This window comes from Alligator sinensis, unplaced genomic scaffold (genome assembly GCF_000455745.1).
Source record: "Alligator sinensis unplaced genomic scaffold, ASM45574v1 scaffold19_1, whole genome shotgun sequence".
In the NCBI taxonomy this organism is placed as follows: Eukaryota; Metazoa; Chordata; order Crocodylia; family Alligatoridae; genus Alligator; species Alligator sinensis.
The window spans coordinates 2,135,707-2,151,111 of record NW_005841916.1 but is presented as its reverse complement, the minus strand read 5'-3'; the positions used below and the strand labels follow the sequence as shown (position 1 = coordinate 2,151,111).

Genomic DNA, 15,405 nt, shown 5'->3' with positions numbered 1-15,405 from the left:
TGTGGCAAGTTAGGGTGTTATGTCTTGTTTGTCAGGGTTGATGCTAGTTTTACAAAGGGTATTTTTAGACATGCAAGCGCTGCAGCACTGGGTGCTTTGAAAAGCACTTGGCGCTATGACGTTTGCAGTTGTATAGATGGCGAGATTCATCTCAGCACTGAGAAAATGGCGGCAGTGTGCTTTTGAACTAAAACATGTAGAAGGTGCTTTAGTTCAAACGCATGCTACCATTTTCTGTGCGCATATGCGCATTTCGCCACTTATACAACTGCATGTGGTGCAGAGCAGGTTGCAGCTCGTGTGTAGAGCAGACTTGATTAACCAAGTCTGCTCCAAAACAGCGGATCTCCAGTGCATTGTGGGACAAAAAAGTATGTGTATAAATGCCCAAAGAGTTTAGATGATGAATTTGGGTAGGATGGTCTGGATAGGGATGATCGTGCCTCAGGCAGGGTACTGGAATAGATGACCTCTGCAAATCCCTTCCAGCCCTCTATGATTCTAAGAAAGAAGGAAACTAATTTAAAATATCTGGTCTAGGCCCAGGAACTGAAGATGGGTGGCTAGAGAGGGAGTAGTTGCCTCTGGCTTCCTCAGGTCACAGCTTTATTGTATAGCCTGTCCTCTTCCTCAGAACCAATGTTTGCATGTTTCCTCTTAGTCTTCCTCTCACTTGATAAGCCTTCATGATCATTAACATTATCCCTGCATTCAAATCTGCAACAAAAAATTGGAAGCCCAACATATTGGTACACGGCATGTTGTGGGCTAAAGTATAGTGTGATTTCTTCCCCATTTGGATCTGTGGGTGGAGTGGGCATTTCAATAGTTTTGTGTTTGTTACAAGGAGTTCTTTCTGAGCTACAAGTATTGACATCTCCCATCTTATTGCCAATTCTCCCACCCCCCACTCCAAGCTGTTGCCTGAACTAGAATCCATTTTCAAAGAGTACATGTTTTATGTCACAAGGAATGCCTGTGCAACACATCCTTGGGGGTCAGTCCTTGTCACATTCTGGCTATCTTGCCCCCCTCCCCGCACCTTCCTGGGTAGAAAGTCAGATGGTAGAGGCTTTATAAATATAATAAAAGCACAAGAAATAACACACTATGATTTTCTGAAACATGTCACAGTGCCCCACAATTCCAAATCCAACATGTGCTAGGCTAAAAAAAGGGTTATTCATGAAACTTTAAATATATTTTTTTTATTAAATGCATTAAATATTAACATAGAAGTTGGACAATAGCTCATTTTCCAATGAATATCACCTTTCATCAATTGCCAATTAGCAGATAACAGTTTAAAAAAAACCCTACATGCTGTTAACACCTTTACAAAATGTTCATTAATTTCCACCCACAAAAGGCAACTGAAAAAACTTATTGAGAGAAACTTCTATCAGGATGTTAATCGCCTTTATTGTTCTCCATGATTCAAACTGTCAGACAACAGCACATTTGTACAGACATTAAGTTTATGGTCTTTTATTTGGCAAAAACATTTAAAAGAATACGGCCCCACTGCAGGCCATCACAAATGGGGACATCTACACTGCACTGACTGCAGCTCACACAGACATTTCCAAATTGGCCAGGGTCCTGCTAGCAATGTATGTATGGCAGCACAGACTGCAACCTCATCTGCAAACCCCTTGGAGAAGCTTTATAACCACTTCTGTGCGGAGCCCTGTTCAAACACTGTAGCTACAGTAGCAGTCCCTGAACAAGATAGCTTAAAACCAGCTCAGATGCATCTACATGAGCTGCCCTCTCTGCAATGTAGGCATATCCAGTGCCAGCATCATATGGTTGAATCAATAAATATCAATAGATGATAATACCTAACCCCCCCACCCTCTCCCAGTAAGAACCAGAAAGCAGGAGAGACAGGAGCTTGTGTTTCAAGGAGCTACATGACTGGGAAATGGTCTTACTGCAGTGGCAAAGCCTGCTCAGTTTACCAGGCAATGATTTGGTTTTAGCTGCAGTTTTCAGGGTGGTTCTTGTCACCCTTAAAGGTCAAAGGCACTGATTCTCATGCTCCACCTTCCCTGTCCCCTGTCCTGCTGCAAGCAATGTACATCCCTCTCTCCTCCTTCCCCAAGTGACAGTGTGAACTGTGCCCCCTGGCCAGGCCAGCTTAAACAGAAAACCCCCTTCTCCCAGGGCTCCCCGCCATTCTCGGCTGGCTTTCCCTATCCAGGTTGCGCCCTCGCTTCCCTGGGTGGGTCAATGGGCCCTATGCAGTATGGTGTTTCTGGTGACGCACGAGCTGAGGTTGGAAGCGGAAGCACTTTCCACACTGGGCGCAGCAGTATGGCTTCTCCCCTGTATGGATGCGCTGGTGTTTCAGGAGGTTGGAGTTCCCACTGAAGCCCTTGCCACAGGCTGGGCACGTGTAGGGCTTCTCCCCAGTGTGGGTGCGTATGTGGTTGATGAGGTCCGAGCTTTGGCCAAAGCACTTCCCGCACTCATGGCAGGCATAGGGCCGGACCCCGCTGTGGACGCGCTGGTGCTGCAGGAGGTGAGAGCGCTGGCTGAAGCTTCTGCCACACTGGGGGCACTTGTAGGGCTTTTCGCCTGTGTGCATGCGCTGGTGCTTGATGCAGGTGGAGCTGTCACTGAAGATCTTCCCACAGTCAGCACATACGTAGGGCTTGTGGCCCGTGTGGATGCGCTGGTGCTTGATGAGGTTTGAGCTCTGGCTGAAGCTCTTTCCACACTCATGGCACGTGTAGGGCTTCTGCCCTGTGTGCACGCGCCGGTGTTGGATCAGGTGGGAGCTCTGGCTGAAGCCCTTCCCGCAGTCTGGACACTGAAAGGGTCTCTCTCCCGTGTGCATGCGCTGGTGTTGGATCAGGTGGATGCTCCGGCTGAAGCCCTTCCCGCATTCTGGGCAGATAGTTGGGCGCTCGACCCTGGATGTTCGGCGGGCTGTAGAGTCCACTGGCTGTTTTTGGAAGGCTCCTTCGTGGCTGGGGGGTTTGAGAGGGGCATCCGTCTGTGCCACAGCAGGGCTGCTGGCTGCACTCTGGATGAGGTCTTGGGCTGTCTCCTCATCGAAGCCTGGCTTAAGCAGCCCCTGCAGCTCCGGGCTCTCAGAACAGTCCAGCTGAAGTGTCTCCTCATCCCCGCTTTCGCTTCCTGGCAAAATGAGAGTCCAGAGAGGTGGCTTTTTTAGTGAGGGCCAGGGAGAAGGAAAGGAAAGACTGAAAAGCATGCAAGACAAAGGAATGGTGAGTATCAAAGGCCATCTTTCTCTCAGACAGGAGAAGGGACCAACCAGCTTGGTTTTCCTATCTTATTTTAGGGCTCAGAGTACCTGTGAGGGGACAGAGCACAATTAGGCAGAAAGGTACATGTGATACCTGCCCTGGAGAAAGGAGAACACGTTAAAACCCTAATCTACATGTGGGGAGGGTCACTGCTGGAACTGCGATTTTTTACTTCACTTGTAACAAACCCACATTAAAAGGCTGTTGCTGGCACAGAGGCCACAAAAAAGCCATGAGAATAAGGATATGCCCATGCAGCTTCTGGGAGACACCAGCTGTTGAAGGGGCCACCACAGCTGCCAGAAAGGATGCGTCTTTGATTGCTCATGGAGCTCAGCCAAACCAATGAGTTAATGTAGACAAGGCTCAACTCATTTAACTCCTGCCTCACCTGTGTGAGTCACCTCCAAGAGCTTGCTTTCCCTGAAGGCCTGAAGATCTGAGACTGAGAATCCCTCTTCTTCCATCTGGGAGGTTGTGTCAGGTTAATGGCTGGAAATGCTACATGTACAAAAGATAGACCATTGGCATTTTGGCTTATTGCATATAAGATCAAGGCATGGACAAAACATGTTTTAAACTGACCCTCTTTAAAGATAAGTGAGGAGGAAACAGAAGGGATGAGCCATTTGATTAGGGAAACATTCAGGGACAACCTTTTGGGATATATGATGCATGGCAGTAGATGTAGCTTATCTCCATCAGAAATTCAAGGATTCTTCTTAATGGGAGAGTGATGTATGATATACATAGCTTTTAAAGCCAGCAGAGACCCTAGAATCACATCTGCAGACATAGGTATGTGCAAATATAGAAAATCCTAACAATGCTTGTACGGGCAGGAGATTAGTTTGGCCATGTGCCCAGTTACTGAGAGGGACAGAAGAGGTATACTTACTGCATGCTACCCACTCAGCCTGTTTGTATATTCTTACCAGGCAGTAAATGAAAGCTAACACACTAGCAACTTAGTCCTCAGGGAAAGAAGTATAAGTTACCTAGGGTAAGCTTCCACTGGCTGTGGGGTAGGAGCATGCACACAGATAGTTACAGCAGAACAACTCATATGCAGTAAATCCCTGCCCCACCCCATTCCTCTTAATATGCAGTCAATGGTACTTATGTCTATACCCTTAGAAATATCACTGGGCTTTACTGGGATGCACCAACCAGAAACAGATTCTTCCCCAGAAGAACTCAAGGACATGGTAGGCTGCCAGCTGCCTTTCTGAAAATCCTTTTGAATAAGAGGTAACATTCTTACCTAGGCTCTAAGGACATAAAGGTCTGGTTCCCCACCTCTACCCCAGGAAGATGATAACAAACAAACAACAAACTCCTACCCACTGAGAGGAAAGCCTAGTAATTCTGCAGCGCAACATCCTTGTAAAGCCCCATGAATCTTTTGCTAAAAAGCTCTACTTTGTCTTTGGACAGTATTGCCTCCCTGTCACATCCCACCAACACCTTCAACAAGCATTCTTTCAAGCGTAGTTTAGTGAACAAGCAGCATGAGGTAGTACAGATGGCACAAGAGGACAGGATCAGAAGTCACTGCAGAGAAGACAGTACAGAGGGAAGAATGGATGAGGCAGGGGCAGAGAAAGGGGAGGAATAACCTGCTAAACATAAGGATGGAAGAAAGTTGAAAGCAGGGTGTACCTAGGGGCACCGTGACCAGCTAACATGTTAAAACAAGTTACTGTCTCATCCACACTGTTATTTTAAAATCTGTTAACCCTGTTTGCTCTAGCAAGTCCCTGCCTCATTGGCTGCCAGTGCATAAGACCTGGTACGTGTATTCTGCAACTGATTCCAGAATACCAACCTTTCCCCTTTACCTGTGTGCCACCCTGCCCTGCATTTTGCCTGCTGTCAAACTAACACAACACTGAACCATTTTCCCTTACCTAGGGAATGATCCCTAGGGAGGGAAACCACACATGTTTGGGGACTGTCCAAACTAATACAAAGGTGTGAAGTAGTTCACGTTAATTTTCAAATCAGGTCACCAGAGGAAGAGCCCAAAAGCTTGTCCAACAGTTCTCCCAACCATACAGCTGGTTCAATAAAAGGCAGCACAAAAAAACCTCTTTCCTTTTATGCGTTTCTTAGACTACTTTAGTGTTCTTGGTTGTAGCTGTGTTGGTCTAAGGACATAGGCAGGCAAGGTTCTTTGGGTAGATGTGATATCTTTTATTAGATTTAGTTGTTCTAATAAAAGATCTCACATCTACCCAAAGTACCCAAACCCTGTCTGCCTTTTCCTGGATTACAGCACTCCAACCCTACCAAATCATTCACAAGAGGTTTTTACCTTTGATTAAGATAGAAAGATAGGCTATACTCCTTAGGTGCACCCATTCACTTATCAGTGATGGAGATGCAAATTAGTTGCAGAGTTAGTAGTGAATAAAGGTTGGTAGCCTATAGGTTTTAGTGCTAGGAAGTCATGAATAGGGCAGTTTGCATTTTCTCAGGTGCCAGTGTTGCCAATTGTTTGGTGTTTTCCTTAAAGCACCTTAAAAATTATGCAATAGTGACCTTTCAAGCCCTCATGTCAACAGGAAAAAATCATTAGAAAACCTGAACCCGAATGCTTCAACAGCCAACAGGGGAGTAAGAAGCACCCTCTTTTTAGAACTAATCATTTTGCAGAGCCTGTCTCATGACTTTTGAATGCCTGGAGCTGGCTGCATGGCACACAGCTCATTTCACATATTTTGAGCCTCACAATATGTTTATCGGGGGAACTAGAAGAGAAAGATTAAATTCTACAGGAACGCTTTGGGCAGGCAGCAACTGACTCTACTGAAACTAGGGAGCTTGTTATCAAGCTTCTTGATAACATAAACATTGGAAAGTGCTATTCTAGCTGTATGTCCAAGACTGGTTCGTTACAAAAAATTGACTGGCGTGTTCTCAGTCCCTGTCTGCACTAAAGATTTTGGCAGCCTTTCAACGGGACAGTTGCAACAGTGCAATGACCTCATGTAAACAGCAAAAAAACTATAAACTGTCATTTGTATCAACATAGTTTACTCCTGCTTTAAGGCAGGATGGACTAGAGCCTCATCTACACTACAAGATGACACTGGTGGCTACCCACCAGCAACAGTAACTCTCTTTGCTGCACTGTCAGCAAAGATGAATTAGGGGAGGGGCAATTATTTCAACATGCAGGGAGTAGGCTGTATTCAGAGCTCATATCCATGTCAGCATCAGCTTCCAATGGAAATAACCAGAGTCAAAATATAAATAATGAGGCAGGATAAAGGGAGAGGCGCCTCACCTCTCCCCAGATCAACAGGAAACTCTCCGCATGGGATGCCTTTCATACACGCCCAATCTGCCAAGTACCTCACTGGCCAGTCTGGAGCAGGAAAAAAAACAACCAAGAGTCTTTCCCTTCCCCATGGTCATGGCATCCCTTGCTCTCTGTGTGTTGGGAGGGGGTGGAAGGGAAAGGGAAACAGAGACGATGAACCATAACCTTTTCACCCTTTGCTCACTGGCTGGTAAACTATTCTCAGGGGGTTTGCATTCTTTGCTGGGAGACAAGAAAAGCACAGTTTTTGGTGCATTAATGAGATGCACGAACCACAATCCATTAGGTTTTTGCCATCTACCCTCATTTTAATTTGGGGTTTCAGCAGGCTGCTTGGACAGCTGTAGCTTATTCCCAGGGGCTTTTCCTCAGCACCCTGATACCACATGTGGCTTGTACATGGGCTGGGGGCTGACCACCTCTGTCTAGCCAGGATCTTTTATTTGAAGTCTAGCTGTCTCTCAATCCAAGGCACTTCTGACTGCGCAGAGGTATTTTGGGATTGCAAGACTGGCTGGGGCTGAACCATATGGTTTCCCCCAGAGTCCTGTCTGAGTAACACAGGGGTGGGCAAAATGCAGCCCGGCTGAATGCGGCCCGCCAGGCCATTCTATCCAGCCTCCGGGGCCCCTAAAAAATTTAGAAAATTAATATTAATCTGCCCTGGGCTGCCTGTCATGTGGCCCTCAGTAGCTTGCTGAAACTCAGTAAGCGGCCCTCTGCCCAAAATAATTGCCCACCCCTGGAGTAACATCACACTCCGCAGGGCACCCAGGGGTCTTTGAGCTGCTGCTCCCACAGCAGAGGAGGTTGGCACTGCGAGGGTCTCACATAAGAGCCCCTCAGTGGTCCAAATCTGCTTGACAAACTGCCATTGGTCTCAGAAGTGAGGGAATGCCCCTTGCCCACTGCCGCCTGTTTCATTCTGCCCCTTGCTAGCACAATACCAGGGCCTGGCTACCAGGGGCTCCCCCCACCCGACATGACAGGTTGGTGCCCAGGGCACCCCCTAAGCTCTCACACAGGAGTCTATGAGGGGGCAGCCAGAACCCAGGCCCTCTCCTCTCCATCAGCAGTTTCGTGGGGAGCGAGCGCTTGGCAAGGGTCAGGAACGGGGTGCAAAGGGGGAGGCAGCTGGGTGAAGGGCTGCAGGGCTGGGAGGGGGAGTAGTGGAATGGTGCAGGGAAGAAGGGGTCTGCATGGAACGCTGCCCGGGGGAATAGAACGTTCAGCTGAGGGATGGAACGCTGCACAGGGGGGAAAAGAACGCTGGACTGGGGAATGGAACGTTCAACTACAGGATGGAACGCTGCACCGGGGGCAACAGAAAGCTGCACGGCCCGGGAGCCAGGGGGCGGTGCCCCTGCCGGCCGCAGCGCTCCGCTCCCCGAAGCTCTACCCCCACCCCGCAGCGCTTCCTGGGAGGAGCAGGAGCGCGGTGGCAGCGCTCAAGGTAGGGGCGGGAGGAGCGGAGCGGTCCCTGCCGCCTCCCGGGCCCCGTGGTATCTCAAGTAGAGCTTCCGCCCGGGGTGCCTCTGGGTCCTTCCTGCAGCCGCAGAGCAGCGGGGCGAGAAGGGCCCTCAGAGGCCGCCTGGGCCCTGAGGCAGCATGAGCCCTGCCCAAACCACCCCGTGCACCCATCCTCTGAGCCCAGCACCAGGCTGCCCTCCACTCTGGGGCAGCACAGACCTGGCCCCCAGCCTCCTGCTAGCCTTGCAAACACCACTCCTGAGATGCACCTGGGGTTTCACACAGGGATCCCTGGCCTTGGAAGCAGGCTGCCCACCCTGCTGGGGGCTCCGGGAGCCTCTTGGCCACAGAAGACTTGATTTAGCATTTTTCTGTGGGCAAAAAAGAGTGCAAATGAAGAGCTGAGAGGCCTCTACCTCCGGGTAGAGGAGGGCCTTGTCTCAGAAAGTTGAGACCTGCTGCCTCACATGGGCAGATATGGGCTTTTGAAATGTGAGCTGCCAGGGGTGAGGTGCCTTATCTCCTATGGCACAGCACGAGGTTTGCCAACCCTCCCGGACTGGCCAGGAGTCTACTGGAATCAGCACTGATCTCCCAGTGACTATTGAAAGCAATCTGGGAGATTCATACTGTGAATGGGTTAAACAGTACAATTAATGATATTGCATCATGTTGGGGGGAAAAAAATCTCCCGGGATATCATCAGTCACAGTTAGCAACACTCTGCAGCACAGATCTTCCTCCTGGTCAAAAAGAAATGAGAATATTTGTTAGTAGGCTGGGAGGGCTAGGGCTGCTTTGAAGCAAAAACAAAAATAAGTTCCTCAAAATGGATTAAAAACAATCTGCAGGGCTGTGAAATAGGAGCTTTGTGACCAGGAACAGCTAGCAGACAGCAGAAGGGCAGAAGACAGGCTGGCTTGATTGGTGAAACATCAGGACCGTTCAGAAGAAGAGGGTGGTTAACACAGGTAGAATGAAGAGTTTAGAAGGAATTAGGTAGATGCGAATAGTCCAGGAAGTCAATTGACTCCTTCAGTACTGCCTGGCTTTGTCTACATGAGACGCTGACAGCACAGTAGCTTATTACTACTGCACAGTAGCATTGCATGGCACGAAGCATAATTCAGAGCTACTGCACAGTCAGCATCACCTAAAAGCTGCTCCGGTTACTGTGCAGTCATCTAGTACTAGTGTCTGCAAGTACTAAATAACTGTACAGTAGCAACTGCATGACCAGCATCTGGTGTAGATGTGGCTGCTGAGTAGAAGTGCTACCTTTGGGATTGTAGAAGAGAGCTTGGCAATGTAACATAAGTGTGCCCCTGGGCCTCAGAAGTCCTGCCCCCCCCCCAAGAAAAACTTGAACGTTCCTGTGGATTCTGGGGAGCTGATTTCATTGAATCAGAGAACATGAGGGCTGGAAGGGACCTCAGAAGGTCATCTAGTGCAGTGGTTCTCAACCTTTGTTGTACCAGGACCCATTTGTAAACATTGATGGCCAGTCTTGACCCAATTCCCCTCACTTTCGACCTACTGCCCCCAGACCCTCAGTGTGTGGGGCAGGGGGTGGGTGTGTGGGGCAGGGTGGGGGTCCAAGCAGCCCCTTGGAGGCTGGAACTCTGTCAGCCTGCAAGGGAAAAGCCACGGTTTCCCATGCTTTTCACCTTTAAAGGAAAATCCATGTTTAAAGTTTGTTGATCCATTTTTAAAGTTTGTTTGCGACATTTTCATATATTCTTGTGACCCACTTTTGGATTGCGACCCACAGGTTGAGAATCGCTGATCTAGTCCAACCTCCTGCTCAAAGCAGGACCATCCTCAACTAGATCATTCAGCCAGGGCTTTGTGGAGCCAGGCCTTAAAAACCACTAGGGATGGACATTCCATCACCTCTCCGGGTAACCTGTTCCAGTGTTTCACCACCCTCCTAGTAAGAAATCATTTCCTAATATCCAGCCTAAACCTCCCTTGCTGCAACTTGAGGCCATTGCTCCTTGTTCTGCTGTCTGCCACCACTGGGAACAGTCTAGCTCCTCTTTGGAACTCCCTTGGTAATTAAAGACTGCTACCTAATCCCCTCTCACTCTTCTCTTCTGCAGACTAAATAAACCCAGTTCCCTTGGCCTCTCCTTGTAAGCCATTTTTGAAAAATCTGGGGTTTTCTTCAGATTACAAACATGCAGAGCAGGGACCATCTTTATGTTTTGCCTGTCTCAAAAACAGCAGTACCATCATTGCGTCTGCTTCTAGGATTAGCTTGTATAGTGAGGCACTCAGTGCTGCCAGCATTCAGAAATCAGGGCAGTTCCACCTGATATTCAGCCACAGGACTTGTGTAGCTTGAGCAGTACAGCTGCCAAAAGGGGACTCTGTTGCAAAGCCTTATAGCTGTCCTCTTTTTTTTAATCTTCTTCCTCTCCATTCCCTTTGCTCCCTAGAGAAGTGGAATGAAACATCAGTCACTTTTTGGCCTTAGGCACTTTTATATTTAATGAGCAGGTTGAGTGAAGAGCATAATTGAAAGGAAGTATTATGTCTAGAAGATTACAGCAAGGCAGAAGGTTAGGACAGTTGGCCAGAATGACTGTTAATGAAGGGAAAAATGCAGGAGACAATACTGTGTCTGTAGCTTTATCTGAGAAGTCCAGTGGTGCATTACGAATTTTATGCTTCAAAACATCCCAGGGAATCAGAAAATGTGTGCTCTTATCCCATTATACTGATGGTGAATGGAAGCACGGAGAGGCTTGAATGACTTCTCGAGGTCACATGCAGCAAGTCAGTGGCAAAGCTCAGCACAGAAATGAAGTTTCTTGACTCCTATTTGTGCAATAGAGATACAGACTAAAATCTTCCTGCAAAGATCCTGAGGAAAACATTTTATAGAAAATATAATCAGGTACTTTACAACAATAATAAATAAAGTCATTGGATTTATCTGATTATTTTAGTACAGAATTTAAGAGATTGAGATGGCTACATGACTAGAAATATTGTGGAATACAATATTCAACAGTACCTTTGCATGTGGACACTACTGTGGAATATTTGCCCTGTTTCAGAAGTACACCGGTTACTATGAAGTAAAAGTGATTTTTTAAAATTTTGGGACAGTGTGTCCACAGTGGGAGTTATTCCAGAATAGCTCTCTGGTCAGTTTCCTCATTCAGAGAAACCCTAAGAGGGGAAAACTTGGTTGTGATACATTATGATAATTTGAAACATGGCAGGAAGTCTTGTAGTAAGCAAATGTCTGAGTTTCTTGTTTTCACAAAAACATCAAGAGAAGACGCTCTCCCTGGGCTTTAGACTGAATGAAGGTTGGTTACTTAATTGTCTGGGCTTGGAATGGAGTTGCTACAAAACCAGAATGGAGAAGGAAGGAGTTGGATTCTGGCAGGCGGAGGCAATCTGGACTGATGTTAACTCTCCCTTTAGGAAGCTCTCTTCTTTTTCTCTTGTTGCAGAGGTCTACCTCCTTTGTGTCCATCAGGAACCAGCAAGAGCTCGGCAACTGCTGAAACTGGCATGCTTGGTTTTGATGGAAGAAGGCCTGTAATGTGAAGATTGGTGGGATTAACCATCAAGAAAAAGTTAACACCACTTTAATTGGTTAGATAATTTTTAAAGTAAGCAATAGGCTCACTGAGATTAAAAAACTAATAATGAAATAGGTATGTCCTTCACTGTAAGAGCAGTAAGACCGTTTGTAGTTCATCATCTCCTGTTCTCAGACCATGTCCCATGTTAGGCTTGGGGAAGGAAGGTAGAGAGGTATAATTCTTCCATTTAATTCTCTGCAACCCCATAATAAAGGCATAAATGAGAGAATTTGCTACGCAGAGTTTAAACCAGGAAATACTGTGGTACTGGTAAAGATGAGCATGACAGGCTTTTAAAAGGCTTAAGCCTCTTACATTGTAATTTTGTATCTAGACGGCAAAAGTATCCAGAATTTCAGAGAGAAGTGTGGAAGAAATTAAAGACTTTAAAATCATAAGTAACAGCTTTTTTGTGATCTCTTTTATTGGGCCAACTATATAATTGGGAGAGATATTGGACAAGCTTTTGGGCACAACGCCCAAATGCAGAGGGGCATGTTATATAACATCTGTCCCAACTATAAAGCTGGTGTGCAGCAAAAGGTATCCCAAGAAAACCCTTGCCTCTTGTGCATTTTTGGATCATCACTGCTACAGCAATAGTCCAATCCTGTGATTTTAAACAAAGTTTAACATCACATAATTAACTGCACAGTAGAAAATGCCCCAAAGTGGCATTATGCAATATTTATTCCTGTATGACTCCACTGATATAGGAAAGACTTCAGGTGAAGTGACTTTTTCTAGGTGATGAAATTAAAAAAAAAAGACTGAATCATGTAGGCTTTAATTTTCATGGATTAATTCTGTAGGATACAATTTTGTTGCCTCCAACAAAAGTAAAAGTTCATTTTACCCGATGAGTCCTTCTTAGTAAGATGGCCTTGCAGGACTGACATTAACAGAACTGAAGTCTTTTTCTTCACAGGCGTGTCACTATTGTTGTCCTCAGGTGCCACAGATTGATTTATAAGGCAATTATTAGACTCAAAGTCAAACAGCAAGGAAACATGCAATAAAACCAGAAAGCACATTCCTGCAACTTGAGAAAATACTACTAATATTAGAAATCACTTGCACAGAGAGATAAGGAGCTTCCTGAGCATCCATTCTTAGAAATCATTGCCTGTTTTTTTCCTTTGGTGACCAAGCTTCTGTAGTCATCATGTGAAGGAAAAGCTGTAGGCTCAGATTTTAGCTACTCAGACCCAGTCCTCCTTCCTTATTCTGAAACAGTGACATGAAGAAGGTTGACTTGCCCCACCAGCTAAGTGAAGCACTTGACAGACTATTTTTGCTGTCTAGGCAGGCACTACAGGCCTCTGAGGCAGAGGCCTTAGAAAGGGCCAAGTGTTAAGACTTGGTTTTCCTATTGCAGTTGCCTTTGTAATGTAAACATTATATGCATCCCTGGACAAAGGATGGAAAATACTGGTATTGGCGAGAGCTTCATTGGCATATTGGCCAGTGAGTTGGCTTACCAGTGTACAGTAATGAAGAAATGGAGGAGACCATTGCAGTCCCTTTATAAGAGGAAATGGTTAAATGGATTGTACTGCTTTCAACATGATCATTTTGGGGTTAAGATGAACATGTAGAGGTTTATTCCCCATCTTTGGACCATAACCTTGTCATGGTGGAGAGCCTTGTGCGTTCCAATGAACCTCAGAGCTATGTCGTCTGGAGTCTTGTATTCCTGGTAGGGACTCCCCTAGTGAACAGGTTTGAGGCGAGGTCCCAGACTAAGCATAGTTCAAACTCCTGAAGACCCCAACAGCAGAACAGGCATACTTGAGGATTTGCTGGTTCTCTGCAGCTGTGGAGGTGGATGAGGGCTGCAGCGGGATGGAGGTCTCTGGTTGTCTTGGACATTGGACATCCTTGCCACTGGGTTCAGGGCTCCTTCCTGTCAAGTTAGTGTGGCTGTTGCTCACTGGCTTCCCCACATTAAAAGATGTCACATGTCTGCCAGGAGACCCTGGCAGAGGCCTACATCATCCTTGTATCAAGGGATAGCTGAAGAAGAGAGGTTCATTTTTGGAACAAAGTTTGGAAAATGCAAGCAACTGAAAATGGGGATTTAGAAAGGAAATTTCTAAGCATTGCTTCCTACTGCAAATGCTTTTCTTTTTTTGAAAGTAGGCAAATGTTGTCTTCTTTCCTTTTGCCACATGCCCATCCTCCCATTACAAAACATGTCCAAAATATTTGAATATGCAACCCCCACTTTGGTTTTCCTGACCCCATTGAAGGTGGAGGCTGCCAGGCTCTGCTCAGTCCTGCACCTTCTCCTCATTCGTGCCAAGTACTCATAATGAGTTAGCAGGTATCTATTGAGGTGTGAATTCACCCTGCAATGCTTCTGTCATACCAGGCCCAGGAAGGGCTGTTCCCTGCTGCACACCTTCTGGATGCTCCTGAAACTCCTCTTCCACTCAGGGCACTTGCAGGGCTGGCGTTCTGTGTGGATTGTGAAATATTTGGCAAGCGTCAAGGAGAAACCAAAGCTATCCCCCCATTCCCAACAGCCACCAGGCGGCTCCCCAGCATGGGCCCAGTGATGCCAGACAAAGGTCAACCTCTCTGAACCACTGCCTGTGCGTGGTGCACTGGAAAGGGTTGTTCTCCCCTGTGAATTCCTGGAGGTCTGATTGAAGCTCTTCTCTCACTGTGGCAAAGGCAACTGGCTGCTCTGCTGCCTGGGTGTTAGGATAGGCAGTCATCACTGATTTCCCCAAAGAGTCCTTGACTCTTTGTGGGGATGCCCCTGGTGTCAAGATGTTACTCTGTAGCATGTCTGACCTGCCGCGACTCTCTGAATCTTCCTCCCCTCCTGACAACATTTTAGGCTGCTCCGTTTCTCCTTTGGTGCCTACTTGTTCTCTTTGTCTTCATTCATCATCCCCTACTTTCCGGAAACAAGAGGAGAATCTAGATTTGATTCTTTCCACCAGTTTAAGAGAAATTGAGGAATATTGGAAATAGTCTCTTATTCTTAAAAGACAAGAGAATTGCAAATAAATTAAAAAGATGAGTGGCCTTACATACAAAAAGCAGGAAGGACCGAAATCAGCGTTCACAGCCCAGAGACTAGAAAATGGTAGTGTAGGTGGGTCAAAGGAATAGGGTAGAGTTTTAGATTGGGATGCTCAGTCACTTTCAGAAAAGAGACATAATAGGTAGGAATATTAATAGATTTTAAGATAGAACAGAATAAATGGCTGTTCATGAGATGATGGAAGTAAGAAGAGGAGGAAACAGGAAAAAGGAGGAAAGATGAAACACCTAAGTCAGAAGTATATACAAAGGACTAAATGACTCCTGGGATAACTTGTTCTCTTCCAGGCCCACATGTGACTTTGTACTAGTTTGTTTTTAACTAAAATAAACTTAAGATTGTTCCCTGGGAGGATAGGAGAGAGACCCTGAAAAGCAGAGTGGGACAAGAGTGAAACCCATATAGAGCAGACTAGAAGAGTACAAGGGAAATCTGAATCCAAGACAGACAGCTCTCAGTGATATTCATTTATGCAAATGAGTGCAGTATAAATCAACTCTCAGTAAAGGGGGCACTGGTTAAAGTCATGGGTAAAAATTCTATGACTGCTACACAATGATACACTATTAGGATTCTCTTATAGATCATGATTTTCAGTGATGGCATGAAAACAATCCTTTTTCACTCACAAATCCTATATTCACCATAATTCCCCCCCCCCCCCCC

At 46.4% G+C, this 15,405-nt stretch overlaps 2 protein-coding genes across 3 annotated transcripts in view; one reads left to right on the top strand and one right to left on the bottom strand.

Moving 5' to 3' along the window:
* Window positions 1-1,222: 1,222 nt before the first annotated feature.
* On the bottom strand, window positions 1,223-6,776 carry LOC102387328 (zinc finger protein 239-like). Of its 2 annotated transcripts, none has more exons than XM_025198205.1 (3): window positions 6,571-6,776; window positions 3,702-3,779; window positions 1,223-3,147 (listed from the first exon to the last, which is right to left on the bottom strand). In XM_025198205.1, exons 1-3 carry the CDS (start codon window positions 6,614-6,616, stop codon window positions 2,243-2,245), a joined length of 1,029 nt encoding a protein of 342 aa, XP_025053990.1. In that variant the 5' UTR covers window positions 6,617-6,776; the 3' UTR covers window positions 1,223-2,242. The 2 variants fall into 2 exon arrangements, with proteins under 2 accessions (XP_025053990.1, XP_006018948.1); XM_006018886.3 differs by having other exon boundaries at window positions 3,670-3,779; window positions 6,571-6,716.
* Window positions 6,777-8,018: 1,242 nt separating this feature from the next.
* LOC102386905 overlaps window positions 8,019-15,405 on the top strand; it is a 67,842-nt gene continuing 60,455 nt past the window's right edge. Inside the window, exon 1 of the mRNA XM_025198203.1 lies at window positions 8,019-8,059. The gene's annotated coding sequence lies outside the window, so the exon portion shown is untranslated. The remainder of the gene's footprint in view (window positions 8,060-15,405) is intronic.

What these genes read in the sequence shown, in the direction of transcription:
- LOC102387328 (XM_025198205.1), bottom strand. Translation starts at nt 6,616, where the DNA reads ATGAAAGGCATCCCATGCGGAGAGTTTCCTGTTGATCTGGGGAGAG. An exon ending in TCCTGTTGATCTGGGGAGAG is followed by an intron (nt 3,780 to 6,570) that starts GTGAGGCGCCTC and finishes TTGTACATGTAG; the next exon opens with CATTTCCAGCCATTAACCTG. An exon ending in TCAGATCTTCAGGCCTTCAG is followed by an intron (nt 3,148 to 3,701) that starts GGAAAGCAAGCT and finishes TCATTTTGCCAG; the next exon opens with GAAGCGAAAGCGGGGATGAG.